The sequence below is a fragment of the Haliotis cracherodii genome, unplaced genomic scaffold, assembly GCF_022045235.1.
Source record: "Haliotis cracherodii isolate W230 unplaced genomic scaffold, xgHalCrac1.p SCAF_2, whole genome shotgun sequence".
NCBI classification, from domain to species: domain Eukaryota; kingdom Metazoa; phylum Mollusca; class Gastropoda; order Lepetellida; family Haliotidae; genus Haliotis; species Haliotis cracherodii.
Window position 1 is genome coordinate 47,552,334 of NW_027266275.1, and position 21,200 is coordinate 47,573,533.

The 21,200-nt window shown below is 41.2% G+C and overlaps 1 protein-coding gene across 8 annotated transcripts in view; it reads left to right on the forward strand.

The window, feature by feature from the left end:
• The window catches only part of LOC139468153 (kelch-like protein 3), a 198,865-nt gene extending 178,694 nt beyond the window's left edge, over nt 1–20,171 (forward strand). For 5 of the 8 annotated variants that reach the window (XM_071249931.1, XM_071249930.1, XM_071249928.1 and 2 more), the window contains 2 exons: nt 1,481–1,609; nt 19,131–20,171. In XM_071249931.1, the coding sequence (XP_071106032.1) occupies nt 1,481–1,609; nt 19,131–19,306 (305 nt within the window). In that variant the 3' untranslated portion in view covers nt 19,307–20,171. Of the gene's footprint in view, nt 1–1,480; nt 1,610–10,109; nt 10,251–13,985; nt 14,098–17,170; nt 17,194–19,130 lie in introns of those variants that run through there. The other 3 variants (XR_011653671.1, XR_011653672.1, XM_071249933.1) reach the window with 3 other exon arrangements.
• The last annotated feature ends 1,029 nt before the right edge of the window (nt 20,172–21,200 follow it).

The window sequence follows — 21,200 nt, forward strand, 5'->3', positions numbered from 1 at the left end:
ACAAGAGTTTCAGAAGTGCATGCCTTAGACTATTCTAATCTCACCCATGATCAACATTGGACCTCAATAGCTCTAAAATCCAATACCAGCAGCATCAGAGCACCCTTGAATATTCTGTCTATTCGGTTTAGGATGGATTAGAAGTACCTTGAATATCAATTAGACCGGAAGGACGTCAGCACTGGAAATAGCAGAACAGGGTTCACCTTATCAGGAAATGACGTCTTTGGGTAGAAATAGATGTAGAGAGACGTCATTACCTATATAGTGACATACCGGAGTGATCGAGTGAGTTGGGTTTAACGCCGCTTTTTTAACATTATTCCAGTTATATCACGGCATGTCAGCTTAATATGGGAGGAAAGCCTGAAGTGATGCAGGTCTCAGACGTTTACCACTTCGGTGAAACCCACGAGCACGGGTATGGTGCTGACAAACCTAGAAACATAATTGGGGCGAACTGGGATTCGAACCCACAATCATAGGTTTCTGGCGTGCCCAAGGGATGCAACTCTGCACAGCAAATCGCGCCTCCCTAAACAACTGGGCCACCCGTGCCCCCTGACATACCGGAAGTGACGTCATAACCGAAACTGATGTCAGAACCGGTATTAAGGTCACAAAATCCAAATTTAACAAGAAATGACATCATTAAGCAGAAATATGTTAGAATAATTATCATTATCACGATCAAGATCAGCAAATATAACAGTAATTTTAGTGCAGATATCACATATGTGACTGGTTCTTGACACATTTCTTATTTTCAAGTCCTCAAGGGTAATTTCAGAGGAAATTATCTCAGGTTAGGATTAGAATCAGTAAATATGGTTTCCAGAGGAGGATTACTGTCAATTACACAGGGAGCTATTAGAGGCAGATGCCACCGTGGTCCCTCTGGCATATTCTGGCAGAGATATAATAGAGGTAGAAGTTTCGTTAAAATTATCAAACAATAGTTATCTTATCTTAGACATAAGATATCTTGGCATTTTAAGATTAATCTTAGCTATAATTTTTATCAAAGATGGCTGCCGAGCGACCATATTGAAATTTCTCTTTGATGCCTAAACAAACTTGAACCCTCTTACAGTAACCAAAATCCAAACTTTCATCTGAATCCATCAAACTATAAAGGTGAGGTGAGCTAATAATTTAAATTTCAGAAACTGTTCAAATAATCTATTCTCAAGAACCTGAAGACTCAAAAAGCTTCAGTTTTTTATCTTTTGCTCAGAATCTGTTAAAACAAATTTGCTGAAACTAGTGTAAGGTTGTACTGTTGTAAAATCAACAAAATAAGTAAGTTGCTTGTTTTTTGTTACAGTTTGAGAAGCATTGATGAAATGTAGACTTGACTTACATTTATTAATTAGTCTACAATATTTATGCAAATATGTTTTGATATCAGGAAAGTTTAATGAGTGGGGTTTTTTGTTCACATTTTATACTGCTGCAGCAACATGACACTATTTTCCAGGTTTGCTGTATGCTGTAGGAGGTTATGATGGAGCCTCCCGTCAGTGTCTCAGTTCTGTGGAGTGCTACAACCCGCTGACTGATACATGGATGCACGTTGCTGAGATGTCATGTCGCCGCAGTGGAGCAGGTGAGCACTTGAAGGAAATTTGACATATTTGCAATAGTTATCCACTGTTAAAACTGATGTTATTATTATCTCCTGCCATGAAGCAGGATGGGGATATAGCAATGGGTGTGTATTTCTTCACTTATCAACTGGTCAACTGCTTTCTTTCATGTTTCTGGAATTTATACTTTTATTTATATTTTCCATTCCATCCAGTCAAATTGAAATCTCCAGTGTATCCTATGATAACCAGTGCTCCCAATGACCTCTAAAAGTACTTGTCAGCTACAATATCAATATGTTTTTTCCATTTGTCATAGCGACTGATTTACGACTACCATTGTCTGAAGTACATTTGACTCCAAAGGCTAATTACCCTGTAGCCATGTCTCCATAACTTAATTGTCATTACGTTTTAGGCGCTAATGCCCGTTGTTAATCCTCACCACCATTCATTGTATATTGACTGTCAGCCAACCTGGGCTGCTATATCACTTCCCGTTAATTACTGTTATTTATAGTATGACATTTATTGCCTTAATTGTTCATCTCCTGAATGTTGTTGTCTTTCCATTGTTGTTCACAACTATATATGTGCTACCATTACACAGTTACTACGGTGTTAGTAAAGCTTGGTATTCCGAGCGTTGGTGTAAGGACGACCTCGAGCAGGAAGTGCCGCTCGTAGGAAACGTCCTTAGGTTGAGCTGGAGCTCCACTCACCTCATGTATGCCTGAGCTGGAAGGTCCGCTCATCGCTGTGTTTGTTTTGTCAGAGCAGGTATATCCCTCATTGTGCAATTGTTGTTTATTGTTGACATCTTGTGCATAAAGCATTCCGGGACAGTGATGTCAATTTTGTCCTTGATTCCCCCTAAGAGCTAATTCCCCGTCAGCATGCGCGTTGACACCTGGTGTTAGAATCCGGCTGGAGTAACTCTTGAGTTTACTCCCAATCCAGTAACCTCTCTATATGCCTACCATCCTGAAGAACAATCATCAACTCAATCCATGAAGAGCAAAGAAACAAGATTGAAGAAAACAACAAGAATCTCTCTGATGCCAACTTTCCTGATGAAATTTCCCATTCAAGATTTTGTTCATACACAGGACCAAAGAAGTATACAGCCATCATCATGGAGACCCTGCACAATAGAGAAGTCGCCTCACGGGCACCTACAAGATGTACACTGTGTACAAGATGTCTCTTTGGGACTTACTAATTTGTGTTTACTTACATGGACTCAATCAAGGATATATATTGTGTGACTTTTGAATAGTGCAACCAGGTATGTTTAATCAAAGCCAGTATATTATTGCCAAAATGTGTCTTTCCAAAATTCAGTTTTGTATATGTGCAATATACTCCAATTTTACATCTTTAGTCACGCTAGATCTTTGAAGTTATTGTGTAGGGAATCTTTGAAATGTCAGATTAGGGATATTCTTGGGTAAGCCACCCCCACACATATGTATATTGTATGTCAGTATTAGGTAATTAACAGCACAGCAGCATTCAGCATTTCAGAGTTTTAAGGATTATTATTTTCCTTGGGCATAGCACTCACAATATCTGTGCAAGCTCCATTAAACTATTTAAAGACATGGAAAGAGCACACATTGTACTTAAAAAGGCAAACGTACCCACAAGTACCGTTTGAGTCGCGCGGTAAAGTTAGACTCCTGGTTTCAAATTTCTTTATGCGTAATATTTGCTGAGATGTTCCATTTGTACTTTTTTATGACATTACTCATTATCATTATTAGCTTATGAGTCGCACCACCAAGCCAGACTCCTGAATTCAAAGAACCTTCAGTGATATATTTATTGAATCTGTGCAAAGTGGTAATTACCTTGTAGTGAAATTGCACATTACAAAGATCACTTTCAAACTGGCACTAAATCAAATTGGCTAGATGATGACTTTCATTGCATAGATATATTTGTTACGCAAGGATTTCAACGAAATCATGAATTCACATTTGCATGGTTGTTTTTGTTGATGAAAAAGTTAAACATACGCGTTGACACATTTATTAATAATTCGTCAATGACTCAGATGAACAAGTCAAAGATGGCTTCTGTTGCCAGGGGCTTGCATCTCGCACTCAGTAGAGCATATGTGTCATAGAGTAACTGTTTAAAACAATAAGCCACTCCCCGGGATTTCCACTTAAGCATAATAACTGCTCCCTAAGCAGGGAATTCTGGGAACCTCGGTCTGCCCTCTTCCACCATGAATGTAAACACTCAAGAAGAGTAAATGTGCATCTTGACTATCCCTCTAATACCAGGTTGTCTTGTTGATGATATGACTGTATGTAGTCTGGGGTTACCACATATATTGGCGACTAGGTCAATTTAGTGAGTTTGTCATGCCGGCGAGTTGTAACAACTATCTTGGTCAGACCACGTGCGTTCGCTCGGTATTCAAAACAACATGGCTACCTTTGGCAAAATAGATGAATATGATTCTCAGACTGATGACTGAACTGAATATGTCGAGAGACTTGGACATTATTTCGCAGCAAACGAAATTACAGATCAGGGTAGGAAGCGTGCTATTCTATTGAGTGTGATTGGTGCGAAGTCATACAAGTTAATACGGAACTTGTCTACACCACAGAAACCTGGCGATCATTCTTATGATGCGTTAGTACAGCTGATGAAGTTACATTTACACCCGAAACCCACTATTATGATGGAAAGGAGGAGGTATAATATGCGTGATAGACAGCCTAATGAAACTGTATCAGCATATGTGGCTGAGTTACGTCGTTTGGCATCGACGTGTGAATATACTGATTTAGAGACTCAGTTAAGGGATCGTCTCGTGTGTGGTATCAACAATAAAGCAATGCAAAAAAGACTGTTAACTGAGAAAACATTGGACTTTGCTAAGGCTTACTCCTTGTGTTTAGGAATGGAAATGGCTGCAAAGGAAGTGCATGATATTAAGGGGGGAGATCAGGTGCCAAAGCCAGTGCATAAGATTAGAGAGGATAACAGGAGAAATAATGCAGGCAGGAAGTGTGATCGCTGTGGGGGCTCAAATCATGTCAGTAGTCAGTGCTATTACAAAAACACTGTGTGTAACAACTGTAATAAGGTTGGTCATATCCAGCGTGCTTGTCGCTCTTGCAGCGCCATGAATGATAATTCTTCAGGTCGTGGTCACAGCCGTGGTTGTGGTCGCGACAGGGGCCGTGGTCATGGTCGTGGTAACCATAACAACAACAACAGATCTTCCACTAATCATGCTAATTGTATTGACGATGTATCTTAGGAAGACGAGAACAATGAATGTAGACTTTTCAAGGTAGAAACTTGACATGCTCAAAACGGATTGAGTGGTAAGTGACACAGAGTGGAGCCCTATCTCATTGAAGTGTTAGTTAACGGGGAAAAACTAACTATGGACATAGACACTGGTGCAGCAACTTCTGTGATCAGTTCAAGTACTTTCCATTCAGTGTGGAAGGATGGTGATGATAGGCCCAAGTTAAGTGAGACCAATGCTATTCTTCGGTCCTACAACCAAGAGAGAATACCGATAGTAGACAGACATTCAAGTAAATTATGGAAATCAGACGGCTACTCTTCCGCTGACGGTTGTGGAAGGTGATGGTGAGAACTTGCTTGGCAGAGATTGGCTTCAGGCCATCAGACTAGATTGGGGAAAAAAATTTAATGTGAGAAATGAAGGATTACAAGACATTTTGAACTCTTATTCTGATGTGTTCCAAGATGATATAGGGGAATTCAAGGATCAAAAGGTCACTATTGAGATCACCTCAAATGTGCCTAGATTTTATAAGCATAGGAATGTTGCTTACGCTCTTAGTCAGAAAGTTGACAATGAACTTGAACGCCTGGAAAAACAGGGAATTATCAAGCCAGTGCAGTATTCTGATTGGGCTGCTCCAATCGTACCAGTGGTCAAATCCAATGGGAACATACGAATTTGCCGAGACTACAAATTAACTGTCAACAAGGTCGCTTGTACTAATGTTTACCCCATTCCACGGATCGAAGATCTGTTCCCATCCTTGTCTGGTGGAAAGACTTTCACGAAACTTGATTTAAGTCAAGCCTACCAACAGTTAACCCTTGACGAGGAGTCGCAAAAGCTCACGACTATAAACACTCATCGTGGCCTCTATCAGTACCAGTGCTTAACCTATGGCATATCGGCAGCTCCAGCTGTATTCCAGCGAAAAATGGAGTGCTTGCTCAAAGACATTCCCTATGTCTGTGTTTACTTGGATGATATTCTTGTCACTGGGGCTTCTGAACAGGAACATTTGGAAAACATGAAGGAAGTCCTATCCAGACTTAGCAAGGCTGGTCTCAGATTGAACGCACAGAAGTGCAAATTCATGGTCAGCTCAGTAGAGTATTTGGGTCACAAAATAGATGCGCAGGGTTTGCATCCCCTTGACGAAAAGCTGAAGACTATAGTGTCGGCTCCAGCTCCACGCAATGTTGCTGAACTTAAATCCTTCCTTGGACTTGTGCAGTATTATCAGCGTTTCTTGCCTAATCTCGCCACTACCTTGGCGCCCTTGTATCGGCTTCTCAGGAAAGAAGTTACATGGTCATTGGAAGCTCAACAGGAAAAAGCTTTCAACATGGTGAAAGGACATTTGTCTTCTTGTGTTCTCTTGACGCATTATCATCCCCATAAGAAACTTGTATTGGCGTGTGATGCATCTCCCTATGGGGTAGGTGCCGTCCTCTCACATCAGTCTGATGGTGGTGTAGAGAAACCAACAGCATTCGCATCCAGGTCCCTGTCACAAGCAGAAAAGAATTACTCTCAATTGGATCGTGAAGCTCTAGCAGTTATCTTTGGAACTAAGAAGTTCCATCAGTATATCTACGGGCGTTCCTTTACTCTGTTGTCAGATCACAAACCCCTCGAGAGCATCTTCAGTCGGGACAAGGGCATTTCACAGATGGCATCAAGCAGAATTCAACGTTGGGCATTAACCCTCTCTGCATATAACTATACAATTGAGTACAGAAAAGGTACTTCCCTTGCGAATGCCGACTGCATGAGTCGTCCCCCCTTACCATACACACCACCAAATCCACCTCTACCAGGGGACACAATCCTCTTACTTGAAGCAATGGATGCTTCTCCTGTGAAATCATGGCAAATTAAACAATGGACAGACAGAGATCCAACCCTTTCCAGAGTGAGAAATTTCCTTCTTTCTGTATGGCCAAGCATAAATCAAGAGGAGTCTTTCAGTCCTTTTGTGAAAAGGAAACATGAATTGAGTGTCCTTGATGGCTGTGTTTTGTGGGACAATCGTATTGTTGTGCCGCCACAGGGTCAAGAGATTGTTGTGAACATGTTGCATGAAGCTCATCCAGGTATCTCGCACATGAAGTCTGTAGCGTGTGGATTCCTATGGTGGCCAAAGATGGATGATGAATTGGAACTTAAGGTGAAAATCTGTTCTGTGTGTCAACAGTCTCTTCCAGTACAAGCTGAGGCTTCGCTTCACTTTTGGGAATGGCCTGAACATCCATGGAGTCGTTTGCATTTAGACTATGCCGGACCCTTCCTGGGTAAAATGTTCCTTGTGTGTATTGACGCACATTCCAAATGGTTGGAAGTGATTCCAGTGAACAGTGCCACATCCACTGCTACAGTTGATTGATTGTTTGTTTGTTTGTTGTTTAACGCAGCACTCATCAATATTCCAGCTATATGACGGCAGTCTGTAAATAATCGAGTCTGAACCAGACAATCCAGTGATTGATATCATGAACATCGATCCACGCAATTGGGATCGGTGACATGCATCAACCAAGCCAGCGAGCCTGACCACCCGATCCCGTTAGTCGCCTTTTACGACAAGCATAGTCGCCTTTTACGGCAAGCATGAGTTGCTGAAGACCTATTCTACCCCGGAATCTTCACGGGTCTACAATTGATTGTCTCAGACATATGTTTGCAACTCATGGACTGCCAGACCAAGTGGTCACTGACAATGGCACTTGTTTTACAAGTGAGGAATTCTTTGTCGTTATGAAACGTAATGGCATCGCACATACATGTGTCGCACCGTATCACCCTGCCTCCAATGGGTTAGCAGAACGAGCTGTACAAACCTTTAAATCTGGCATTAAACGCATGACAGAGGGCACATTGGACACAAAACTTGCACATTTTTGGTTCCGATACAGACTTACCCCGTAGACTACAACGGGGTTATCTCCAGCAGATTACTTCTTCTAAGAAGACCAAAGTCTCATCTCAATCTTCTTCATCCAGATATGAGCTGTAAAGTTAGGAACAAACTGTTGTGTATGCAAAAGTCAGTACATGATGCACTTGCAAAGGACCATTACTTGCAAGTTGGAGGTCTTGTGTATGTGTTAATCTTTCGTCCTGGTGACAAATGGTTGTCAGGGATCATAACAGAGAGAGCCGGTCCAGTGTCGTTCCATGTTCGACTTGACAATGTTGGTGTTGTCAAGTGCCATATTGATCACCTGAATTTGCGCCCTGTTCTGACGCATGAAAGCCAACATGATAAAACAGTTCCATCAACGCATGAACAATCAGTTCTACCAGAACTACCCGACAAGTTACCTATATTGCCTGAACTTGGCAACATTCCAGTACTTCCGAGTACCCCTCAAATGCATGATGAAGTTACTTCTACAAGGCCCGAGCAACAGCAGGTATTACGAGACAGGACACTATCTCCTACTCAGTCAGATTCTTGTGGTGTGCACGAATTTCGTCGTTCTTCCAGAATCCGGAAGGCGCTGGATAGACCACCTGAATTGATTGCTTCTCAGTTTTTTAACATGTCAATCTTCCTAACCAAATGGACTCTGTTCATTAAACTATGCAGTGCTTTCTACCAAAAAAAGTAGTCAGTTTGGGCCTTTTGATGGAAGCCTTCTTCAGCTGATTATTTCTGTATAAGTCACAGTGTTTGCATCTCCTCTTTGATAGACCCAGTAGACAGCACTTGGTTGACCGTATTGTTGACTCATACTGAATGTCACCTCTCATAGCATCAGTATCTTCCCGGTAGGCAATAGCACTGATACAACTTGCACTCTTGTTGAATACCAACACCTGAAGGCACCATAGATACATATTGAGCCTCATACTTTCCCATGCAAATGTCCCAGTTTTGACTGTAACTTCTGAATGTCTTTCACAGAATTATATATGTGTGGAAGACCGGTCCAAAAATCATGATCAGAGCCTACCTTCTTGCCATTCACATACAATGTTGGTTGTAACAACTGATTGATGATCAAATTGAGTTTCATTGCCTGGCTAGGTTAATGATCACAAGGTTGAACATATCTCAATCCATGTGCAAATAAAAACAACCATTTTATTCTAGAATCTAGGATACAAATGGTTGTTTTTATTTGCACGTTTTGATGGCAAATTTGACATGAAACAAAGAAAACTCTTCGTCAGTAAGACGTAACATAAATGGAAAAATTATTAAAATCATTATTTCTTGAAAAATTGGTTCGGTAGTTCTTTTTTGAAATGGTGATAAAAACCTGTAATAATTATGGAAGATTTCACTACATTATAAATCAAACCCAAAAGTTCTTGATATTTGTGAGTGAAAATCTAGAAATAAAGACATATTTTATATGATACAAATATGCCTACATTTAAAACATTAATTTTTCTTTCATCTGACCAAAGTAACTAAGAACTTTCTACATCCTCTCCTTCATAAATTAGTGCACGAATAGGACATTATTTACAATTTTGCTGACTGCGTGTCCACCATCTTGGTTTTGAAGTCGGCACCACAAGTTATGACTGGCTCTACTTCTAAGGGGAATATTGCCAAGGACAATAGTTAAATCACAAAAACAAGGCATTGGTAGCTTTCTTGCACATTCTAAGTAATGATAATTCTTAACTTTAGTTCATGAAATGCTACGTAAGTGCTGCATTCTGTAAAAATCCAAATACAATGTCTTCGCTCTGTTGTCTAGCGATCATGAATTACCTGAGATGACTTGCACGCACACAGCTGCTCGATGAACCCCTGCTGTGGCAATTAGTGCATCTAACATCAGAGAAGACTATCAGAGAAGGCTGCTTATCCTAATGTATATACGTCTTGGGTCCGGACTAGTAGAAAAGGGCATTCAGGCACCCATGCACGCATGCACGCATGCACGCACACCTCTATATATTTATGTGGCGATTCCAGGTCAGTACAGGATCCCACCGCATGCTTGCTTTGTTTGTTTCATTGTTTGTTAAATGCTCTGCAACAGTCCAGCTATATGACGGCAGTCCAGACAATCCAGTAATGGACATCATCATCAATGATCCATGCAATACAAATACGATTACCTGCTATCAACCAAAACACTTAGCCTGACCACCCAAATCATTTAATCACCGACAAGCATTGTGCAACATTGTTGGTTTTCAATAAATCTTGTCAATAATCAGCAAAGCTTTGAAAGTAACATGTGTTCTGTTCCATTTCTTTGATGTAGGTGTTGGAGTGGTAGATGGCTTGCTGTATGCTGTAGGAGGTCATGACGGTCCTCTTGTAAGGAAGAGTGTTGAAGTTTATGACCCTGAGAACAACATGTGGAAGCAAGTGGGGGACATGCATCTGTGCAGGAGAAATGCAGGTGCGTTTGTTTTGACACCTAGCACAGTGCAAGATAAACCCCACTCAGTAGGATAGGGCACTACCCTCAATACTGTTCAGCGCTTTGACAAATTCCAAGGCTTTATTTTGTTTGAAAATAGTGCTCACCTGGATATGTCTTCAAGTGTGTAAAATGTCAATAGTTTAAAAAAACCAAGACTTTCACCATTGCTATCCAAATATTTTCTGCATCAATACTAATAACTGACACTAAAATATAACAAACTGAATAAAATATGATATCATCATGAGGAGAAACAAACATGCCAACGTCACCTCTCTCAGTCTGGCAATTTCAGATGAGAAGTTTACAGAGGAAATATGCATTTCGAGAGAAATTAAGAGGATGTTCAAACAAGGTCAATATCTAAAATATTGCTTAAAAGAAGCCATGTCTGCACCACTCCACAGTAAGAAACACCATACATTAGTCTTGCAAATACCCTACCTCTATTACATCACAACCATAAAACCTGTGATTTGGCTGTCATTACACTAGAAAATCTTCTGATTTTCAACAGAAGTCATCACCATTGTCAACTATCCATAAACACTTGTGCAAGAAATTTTATCTTGCTTCCCACACTCCATGCACATGTGCAAGGTGGGAAAAACTACTCTTCTTTCTTTCCACTTCCTCCCCCCACCCCCCACCCCCTCCAAAGTCATCATTTTTTTCCTTCAAGTGTATTTTGTTCTTATCCTGCATTACTCCTTAATGCATTTACTGCTTGTTCTTGACAGAGAGAAAGAGCTGTGTGAAGATCTTGCTTGAAGAAGTTGTATCAACTAGCTGAGATGCCAACCCTATCACACAGCACCCACATGACCAAGGGTAGTGACGTCACGGATCCTCACATTACTTTTGTCACTTGAAGAGTGGAGACCTGTTTTTTATCTGCTCATAAAACTTGTTGAAACCCTCACATGTTTTGCTTCTTTGAGTTGATAGTCTTGTGCTTGTGTTGTGCTTACGCTTTATATCTTTATACATTCTATATGTTTAAGCATTGCATAAATGTTTTGACACCTGTTTGTGTTCTTCTCCTGTTTGTGTCTTGTTGTTTCAAGTAGCCATCTTGAATATTTTACGTGGCCACGCAGTCTAGACTGAAAGTGGTTCACGTGCTGTATTTTTTGTTGCTTAGTACCTCATCATTGTCATACTATTGCAATTGTATTGTTTGTAAATGTGTGTTGTTTTATGTTCCTCGTAAACTTGTTTACATAAAACCACAAAGCTGGGGAAACAAATTATGGCATACATAATCGGATGGGGATGCATTGTGATTTTACTCTGCTTCATTGCAGATAACAAGCCATCTTGTAATAAGTTGGTGTGGGATCCCAACTTACTGTGCTTAAATTTTTACATCACCATGCCTCCAGTCTTCCAGATGTAAAGACTGTCTCCCACTTTCCCCCACATCTTTCAGACAATACCTCCGAGTGTCCAAGAAACGCAAGCGTTAAGATGTCGGACACTTCCGAGACTTCCCCCACCAGACGGCCAGCCTCTACAGCCTTCTCGGAGAGGGAATCCCCCAGCCTCTACAGCGGCCATGTTGTCATCCTGATTGGTTGACATGTCTCCTCAGAGTACTTTGACGACCACCAGCACATCAGTCTACCATCAGTCCACCATACAGACGCGCTCAGGCTACGGCTACCAATAGGTGCCACCACAGTACCAGCCGCCTATGATGACAGTACCTGCAGGCCATGCAACAGACACCAACACCTATACAGATGCCTAAACTGACACACTCTCTTCCACCAGTAGTGGATCCATCGTCGTTACTCTCTGGACTCCACTTTGCCCAGTCCATCCTCTCGTGGCAGTGGTAGTCACTCTCCTGTCCTCCGACACTCTAGCAGTTATCGCTCCGACTGGCCAGGATGTCGACTAAAGAGACTCCATTCAGGCGGACCCTACCTCTATCCCACCAGACACTCTGATCAAGGATATGATCTCGACCCTGGATGAGGACTTCAGTAAACGCTCACTGATTCCCACCTTCAGAACTAAGACTTTCCCATCCACTCTCTCCAGGTTGTGGACCACGCCCAAAAATTGATGAAGACCTTCATGGAATGACCAGGTCCGACCATTCCACCTCCGCTCGAGTCTCAGACAATATACTCGCCTACATTGTAATTGAGATTTTTCGCTCTCTCAAGCCTCTCTCGATCATGGCATTGACCTCTTGGGCCATTATCCAAGACCTTTCTGAGGATAATCCATATCGGATAGACCACCTCATAGTGTCAGGTGGATAATATGAGAACTACACTCATAGAACTCACTACCATTCATCGCCTAGGCTACCTAGCTTTATCCGACTGGGACCCAGAGTTTAAGAGGGACCTTCTGCGCCAACCCGGGTCATCTCCGGCCCTCTTCAGCTGTCATGTTTCAAAAACTCATGTCCGAGTGTCAGCCTTTGCCAGCGATGAGACTGCCCTCGGGGCCCTGGCTAGAGTCTCACAGACTGCCCCCCTCAAGCCTTCCCAGTCCGGCTCCTACTAGCTGCGACGCAACTCGCTTCAGCCGCAGAGTGGGGGCTCCTCCAATTTTTTAGGAAGAAGCCATGGCAGAGGCAAGTCTTCAGGATTGTACCAGTCCCGCTGTGGCCACTCCAAGGGAGCCATCAGAGTTGTCAGAGCGTCAGAGTCGTGACACTCCAGTAGGTGGGAAATATGGTTGATTCTGAAAAAATTGGTTCGGTAGTTCTTTTTTGAAATGGTGATAAAAACCTGTAATAATTATGGAAGATTTCACTACATTATAAATCAAACCCAAAAGTTCTTGATATTTGTGAGTGAAAATCTAGAAATAAAGACATATTTTATATGATACAAATATGCCTACATTTCAAACATTAATTTTTCTTTCATCTGACCAAAGTAACTAAGAACTTTCTACATCCTCTCCTTCATAAATTAGTGCACGAATAGGACATTATTTACAATTTTGCTGACTGCGTGTCCACCATCTTGGTTTTGAAGTCGGCACCACAAGTTATGACTGGCTCTACTTCTAAGGGGAATATTGCCAAGGACAATAGTTAAATCACAAAAACAAGGCATTGGTAGCTTTCTTGCACATTCTAAGTAATGATAATTCTTAACTTTAGTTCATGAAATGCTACGTAAGTGCTGCATTCTGTAAAAATCCAAATACAATGTCTTCGCTCTGTTGTCTAGCGATCATGAATTACCTGAGATGACTTGCACGCACACAGCTGCTCGATGAACCCCTGCTGTGGCAATTAGTGCATCTAACATCAGGGAAGACTATCAGAGAAGGCTGCTTATCCTAATGTATATACGTCTTGGGTCCGGACTAGTAGAAAAGGGCATTCAGGCACCCATGCACGCATGCACGCACACCTCTATATATTTATGTGGCGATTCCAGGTCAGTACAGGATCCCACCGCATGCTTGCTTTGTTTGTTTCATTGTTTGTTAAATGCTCTGCAACAGTCCAGCTATATGACGGCAGTCCAGACAATCCAGTAATGGACATCATCATCAATGATCCATGCAATACAAATACGATTACCTGCTATCAACCAAAACACTTAGCCTGACCACCCAAATCATTTAATCACCGACAAGCATTGTGCATCATTGTTGGTTTTCAATAAATCTTGTCAATAATCAGCAAAGCTTTGAAAGTAACATGTGTTCTGTTCCATTTCTTTGATGTAGGTGTTGGAGTGTCATGACGGTCCTCTTGTAAGGAAGAGTGTTGAAGTTTATGACCCTGAGAACAACATGTGGAAGCAAGTGGGGGACATGCATCTGTGCAGGAGAAATGCAGGTGCGTTTGTTTTGACACCTAGCACAGTGCAAGATAAACCCCACTCAGTAGGATAGGGCACTACCCTCAATACTGTTCAGCGCTTTGACAAATTCCAAGGCTTTATTTTGTTTGAAAATAGTGCTCACCTGGATATGTCTTCAAGTGTGTAAAATGTCAATAGTTTAAAAAAACCAAGACTTTCACCATTGCTATCCAAATATTTTCTGCATCAATACTAATAACTGACACTAAAATATAACAAACTGAATAAAATATGATATCATCATGAGGAGAAACAAACATGCCAACGTCACCTCTCTCAGTCTGGCAATTTCAGATGAGAGGCAAGTCTTCAGGATCGTACAAGTCCCGCTGTGGCCACTCCAAGGGAGCAATCAGAGTTGTCAGAGCGTCAGAGTCGTGACACTCCAGTAGGTGGGAAATTTGGTTGATTCTGAAAAAATTGGGAGTTCCTAGCGGACCCCTATGTTACAAATATCATCCGTCAGGGGTACAAGTTGATACTTATAGATGACCTGCCTCTCTCCTACACCAAAACATCACTTCGCTGCTGTCCAAAGATGCTACTCACCCATCTTCCTTGTTCCCAAGAAGGACTACGACAAAAACAGAATGATTCACAACCTTGCCGCTTTCAACAAATGCTACCTGGCGCGTTTACCTTACTTCAGGATGACCACACTCAGGCTTCTGCGATCCAGGATCCAGGCACACGATGCGCTGGATATTGAGGACGCATCTCAATGTCCCAATTCATACTGACGAAATTCCTTCGCTTCATCTTTATGGGAGTCCATTACCAATGGGCGGTCCTCCCATTTCAAATTTCTTTGGCCACGTGGCTATTCACACACCTTACCAAGCCGATGGTCTCGTACCTCCACCTACGGGATATTCTGTTCGAGGCCTACATAGACAACTGCCTCCTTAATCATTGCGACGGTCACTCTACTTTGTCACAGGGTCTTCACCCTGCGTCTTTTCCACCAACTGGGATGGAAGATCAACCTCAAGAAATCAGAGTTGACACCCTCATTCCGCCTTCAGTTCATCAGCGCTCTTTTTCAGACAGAACCTCAATCTACTCTCTGTACCCAGGGACCGGTAGGCGCGTATTCAACTACACCTGGTCCCGGCCCTCCACCATCCACACACACTCCATCAATGGCAAGTCCTCCTGGGCCTCCTAACCTCAGCACAGGACTTGACCTACAGAGGAAGGGCTTCAACTGCGCTCACCCCAGATATTCCTAGCTCCCTACATCAGGCGTCAGGACCCATCGGTCTCCATCTTAACCGTCGTCTGGTGCCTCCGAAACGAGGGAATGACTCACTCACACTCGCTCCTTCAACAGATGTTCAGCTTCTTCAACCTGGGGATCCAATTCCACAGAGTGGAAGCTCCACCCAGACAACTTCACTTTTGTTTGTCGGGACCACACTCACCCCAACATCAACCTGTTTGCCACCAGTCCAAACCATCAGATACTGACATTCATATTGCCAGTACTGGATTCCCAGGCCTGGGTGGTCCACTCCTTCCCAGGGTAATCCAAAAGATCAAGTCGACGCTGAGCCTCGATCTGACTTTGGTCGCGCCCTGGTGGCCTGCGAGGGCCTGGTTCATCGACCTCAGGGAAATAACTGATGCCGACCACTTCCAGACTGGCCAAACCTGCAGATTCATCCCCACAGCAGTGCCTGTGCTGGGACTTCATTGCCAAGAATCAACTCCCAGGGCATCCCAATAGATCATTTCTCATTCCCCCCTTATGATTGATAGTGGGTGCGGAAGATGAACAAGAACTCCTCCTGTGCCTGGTGAGAGCATTGCGTTCTTAGATTGGTCAGTCCAAGGAACGCTGCAGACAACAATGACGCCTCTTTGTATTGGTGTCAGCTACCTTGCAAGAAGAAGTCAGCTGTAACACCATCGCCCTCTGGCTATGAGCCATCATTCTCCAGGCCTACAAGGCCTGCGATTGGACCCACCAGGCTCCAACAACCCGCATAAGATCTGGGCAGTCGCATCCACGGGCGTTACACAGTTAACTGTTCCATCATGGAGGGGTGCTTCTTGCGATCTGACACAGTTTTCGCCTTGGAGGACGTGCAAGGCATGCACAGTTTTAGTCCGTTAGTAGTGGCCCAGCAGGACGCCACTGACCTCACCATCTGTCCAGAGACGGCCTCTCAACCTCCCCAGCAATTGCCTTGGAATAGAAGGTTACAACCTTGACTCGTTTATCGTCTATGGCTGCATCGTACCTGGACACACTGCATACCCGACTCCTGTTTTCCCGCCTACAAACTGGTCGATTGCTGCTGACCACAAAGTCGATGATTGACCGAGTTCTGAGTTGAAAGTCCACATCTGAAGGTATGGCCTCGACCGATTCTGTAGGATAAAGATGCATTAAGGAGTAATGCAGGATAAGTTAAAAAAACAGTAAAATCCCTAGATATTTTTTATACTTGCATACTTATCCTGCATTACTGTGTCTAAAGAGATCCCTGATGTCACTTCCCTTGGTCACATGGGAGCTGTGGGATAGGGTTGGCCTCTCAGCTAGCTGAAACAACTTCTTCAAGCAAGATCTTCACACAGCTCTTTCTAGTAATGCAGGATAAGTATACAAATATAAATTAATATCTATGATTTTATTTTATGTTTGTTTTTTCTTGACCATTTTTTTATATATAGGTGATGATGTCCTCCCCCTTCCTGTCCACATCTTTGTTTTCTACCCCCAACTTCATCATCTCACTTCAGCTGATTACGAACCACTTGTTGAGAAAGCGTTTGAACCCATGATATTGAAAACAGTCTTTCTCTTGGCGCTCGTGAAGGCTGCTCAAATGAGCGAGATTCATGCCTGAGACGTCAAAACAGAGTTCATTTGAATGTCTTCTGCTTGGGAAAGTTTTCCTGGGCTTGAGATTGGATTTCATTGTCAAAATCAACTTGGCGATTGTTCCACAATATTTACCGTCTAAAACATGTCAATTGCATTGAAATATGAATCTGATGTGTTAAATGCGGTGGTTATACTGAGAAATATTTCCCCAGGGAAGGCTGAACTTGGTCAGGGGAAGGTTTAGCCTAGTACATCAGGCCCTCCCCATAGGAGTCTGGGTATGTTTATCAAAATTACTCTGAAATATGATACGATTGATATCACTGTCCCTAATCTTGAAGTCCTGGTCTTCAGCAACCCATGCTTGCTGTAAAAGGCAACATGCTTGTCGTAAGAGGCGACTAATGGGATCGGTCAGTCAGGCTCACTGACTTGGTTCATGCATGTCATCGTATCCCAATTGCGTGGATTGAGGCTCATGATGTCAATCACTGGATTGTCTGGTCCAGACTTGTTTATTTGCGCACCGCCGTCATATGGCTGGAATATTGCTGAATGCGGCGTTAAACAAAAAACACACACATCTATATGCAGTAAAAAAAGAAATTCCAATTAAACTCAGTCAAAAATTGATTGCCATTTATCACAAACTTTAAGATTATATTCAGTCGAAATTAATTTATCATAAAAGATGGTAGCGCCTTAACAGGTTTCATCAGATCACTTTAGCAGCTATTTAGGTACAGATTCTGTAAAATTATTTTTCTAGCTTTCTTTATTGTTCTTTTCCATGAGTCTGGTATATTGAAAATATATTTATAGTCTAATATTGTACCTTGTATCGGATATTTTAGTTTCAGGTCTTTAAATGACATGAATCCGTTTTCATTGCATATATCTTTAATTGAGTAAATTCTATTATTAGCCCTTGCTTTATGTAGTATGTTGCTTGTTTGAAGTTGTGATTCAGCCATAATGGTCGGGACAAAATGTCTTCTAGATATCTTAAACTGGGATATTACAAGAGCTACCCAATGTTGTTGTTTTTTTACAATATAATAGTTTTTGTGCGTCAATAAAGGCTCATGCGTAATCCACCTTCCTCATATTTTCTTGTCAAGCTGGTCCTTTTGATTTTGTCTTTTTTATTGTTCCAGATAAAATTGTAAAATATTTTGTCAAGTTATAAGACAAGTCCTCAGGAGGGTTTGGTAGTCTTGAAAATATGTGAACTAGTTTTGACAACGCTAAAGTCTTTATGACTGAAATTTTTCCTATTAAAGTTTGATTTCTTTTTGTCCAATTTGCCAGCTGTCTATTTCCTTCTTCTAGCTTTCTTTTATATTGATTACCCAGAGTTCAATTACTTTTGGATTAAACATAATTCCTAATACTTCATATTCCTTATTGTGCCATTCTATTTGTAAGTCTTGACATAATCGATCATTGCTATCTGTTTTTGAGCCTATACATTTAGTTTTTGTCTTGTCTACATCAATTTTTAAGACAGACATTTCGCAGAATTTATTAAATGCTTCTATAGCCACATATAAGCTTTCATCTTTACCATTAAAAAATAGTTCAGTATCATACTTCCCAAGTTTGCATTCAATTTTATTATTACTTCTAATCATACACCAGTTACTAGGTGGAAAACTATTGCAACAATGGGTCTCCTTGTCAACAGCCTCACTCATTCATGAAAAATTCTGATAGATGTCCATTTTGTATTATGCTTGATGTAGTATCATAAGTTATTAATTTATCCATCTTATCATTTCAGGTCCAAAACCATATTTTTGTAAAACTTTATTTATAAATTGTTTTGATACCACATCAAACGCCTTTTCAAAATCTATCAGTAATCCTGGCTTATTTTGTCTTTTGGATTCAAAGATAATGTCATGTAACCTTGTGTTTTCTGAAATAGATCTTCCTGGAATAAATCCTTTGCAATACAAGTACTAATATTTTATAGAGTGCATTCAATAAAGTTATTGGTTTCAAGATTTTTATTAATGTTCTGTCTTTAATTGAATTTGGTATACAAGTTATAACTCCTCTTTTCAATGTCATACTCATTTGTTATTAGCAGAAGTACTTTTTACAAATCCATACATCCAGAATTTTTGTTCTTTCCAGAAAAAACTAAAACTAAATGTAATGTTGCAGGTGTTGTGGCCAATGGTGGACAGTTGTTTGTAGTTGGTGGTGATGATGGATCTTCTAACTTGGGTTCTGTGGAATGCTTTGACCCGAAGTCTAACACATGGACATTGCTACCATCTAGCATGATGACAGGCAGAAGTTACGCTGGGGTTACTGTGATAGACAAGCCTATCTTATAGCTTTCCTTGCAATCACCCGGATCGTAATCATCATCATCAACAATCAGCATCATCCTGTTCTCCTTCAGGTGACATGGAAAAGAAACACAGCACAGTCACTAACAACCTATGCGAAACTACTGGTAAACACAGAAGAGATGAGACAACCTGCATTGTGATATAACTGAATTGGAATGAGTGGCACAGTCCTATATATGTGCAGGGTGACGGTTATGTCTTGGCACAACAGTGTATGTGTTGATTTGCTTACAGTGCTTCACAAATATCATTATGAAGAACAAATGTGAATAGGAAATGAAGATTTGATTGAACTTTTGGTTAATAGAAATTTAAAGGAATAACATTAGTGGTTCTCATGTGGGACTGATATCTTTTATCACTGTCACATGGCTGAAAGCAAATTACCTGTAATACATATTGGGATCTTAACCAGCATGCATGACCCCCAACTTTTAGAAGATGCATATATTCGCAAAGCATCAGTAAGGAACACCTCTATTTTAGTCAATATGACCAACTGGGAATGATGTTTGTGTCAGGTGTGAAAGACTGCTGGGTTTCTTGACTTTATTCAGATGGTGGTTGTATGTCCAACCTGAACAGGATTCCTTGTGATAAATTTGTACATAGCTCTAATGTGATACATGTGTGAGTGCAGCAGGATGACACTTTTGAAGTGCATCATCTTCAAGCTGCTTTTGGGTTGAGCTCAGTGGTGACTGCTGTGGAGTCTCCTATTGTATGGTAATGTAGCTGATCTCAACAGGCTTGCTAAGGCATAAAACATTATAAGAATTGGTTCTCAGGCAATGGAAATTAAATTTTAAAATATAGTGCAGGCAAGCAGCCTCTTTTTGTGTGTGTGTGGTGGGGTGAAGGGGGGAGGGGAGGGAGGAGGAACTGTTCAGACTAGTATGTAACCAAATAAACAGTTGTGTACAATCAACGTGGGAAAGGACCTCCCTACAGTAATGTATACCTTGATGAGTAAAATATTGGAATACAGTATTGGACTACCAGTGTGCGCATAATACATGCATACAATGAACTTTAATATTATTTCACAATGCGAAGACGTTATTGTGAGCATATAACACCAGAAGAATCATGTCAACAAATCTGTACCAAAGTATGCAAGTTAGTCCCGTTGTTACACTATTTGGCAATGAAAGTGTTTGTTGTGAATCTGAACTTATGTTTGTAATCCATTATAATATTACTTTTCTCCAAGATTTATTTCAATTTTGTTCAGATTAATTTTGGCTAAATCGTGTATGATGTGATTGGCAAATCACATCAACTTGAAATGAACATTAGTCATTACAGATACCTCTCAATTCCTATGAAATTTCATTTCAATTATGATATTGCCCATGAGATTAAGTATTTTTTTTATAATAAATCACCCATAGATCGGGGAGAAAATGTGTGGACAGCTGATTGTCTTGTAAAATAAGTTGGAAATAGCAAAGACCATGTTATTTTTAATCTCTGCATTTGAAACACGCCTGGCATACAATCCACAAATACCATTCAAATTTGTAAATCATCATGTCTCGCAAACTTGCAAACTGCAAAACAAGCACACAAACTCTTATGGCCGCAATGACCATTACATGAGATGCACAGTGAAGCAGTGCGCATTTAAAGGGAAGTAACTGCACGCTATGTTGGGTCGATTTGTGTTGTATCTTTTCACTGCCGGGGTTGTGTGTTCAAGATGCTGAATATTTAAGGATTTTTTTGATTTTTTGAAAATGGAAATAAAAACGAAACGTGCAGCAGACTTTGTGATGATGGGGCGGTGCCTGAGAACCAAGACTTTTTTCTTCTTTTTTTAGCCTTACCTGACATGTTAACTTCGTGTAGACTGATATTGATCATGTTAAATATT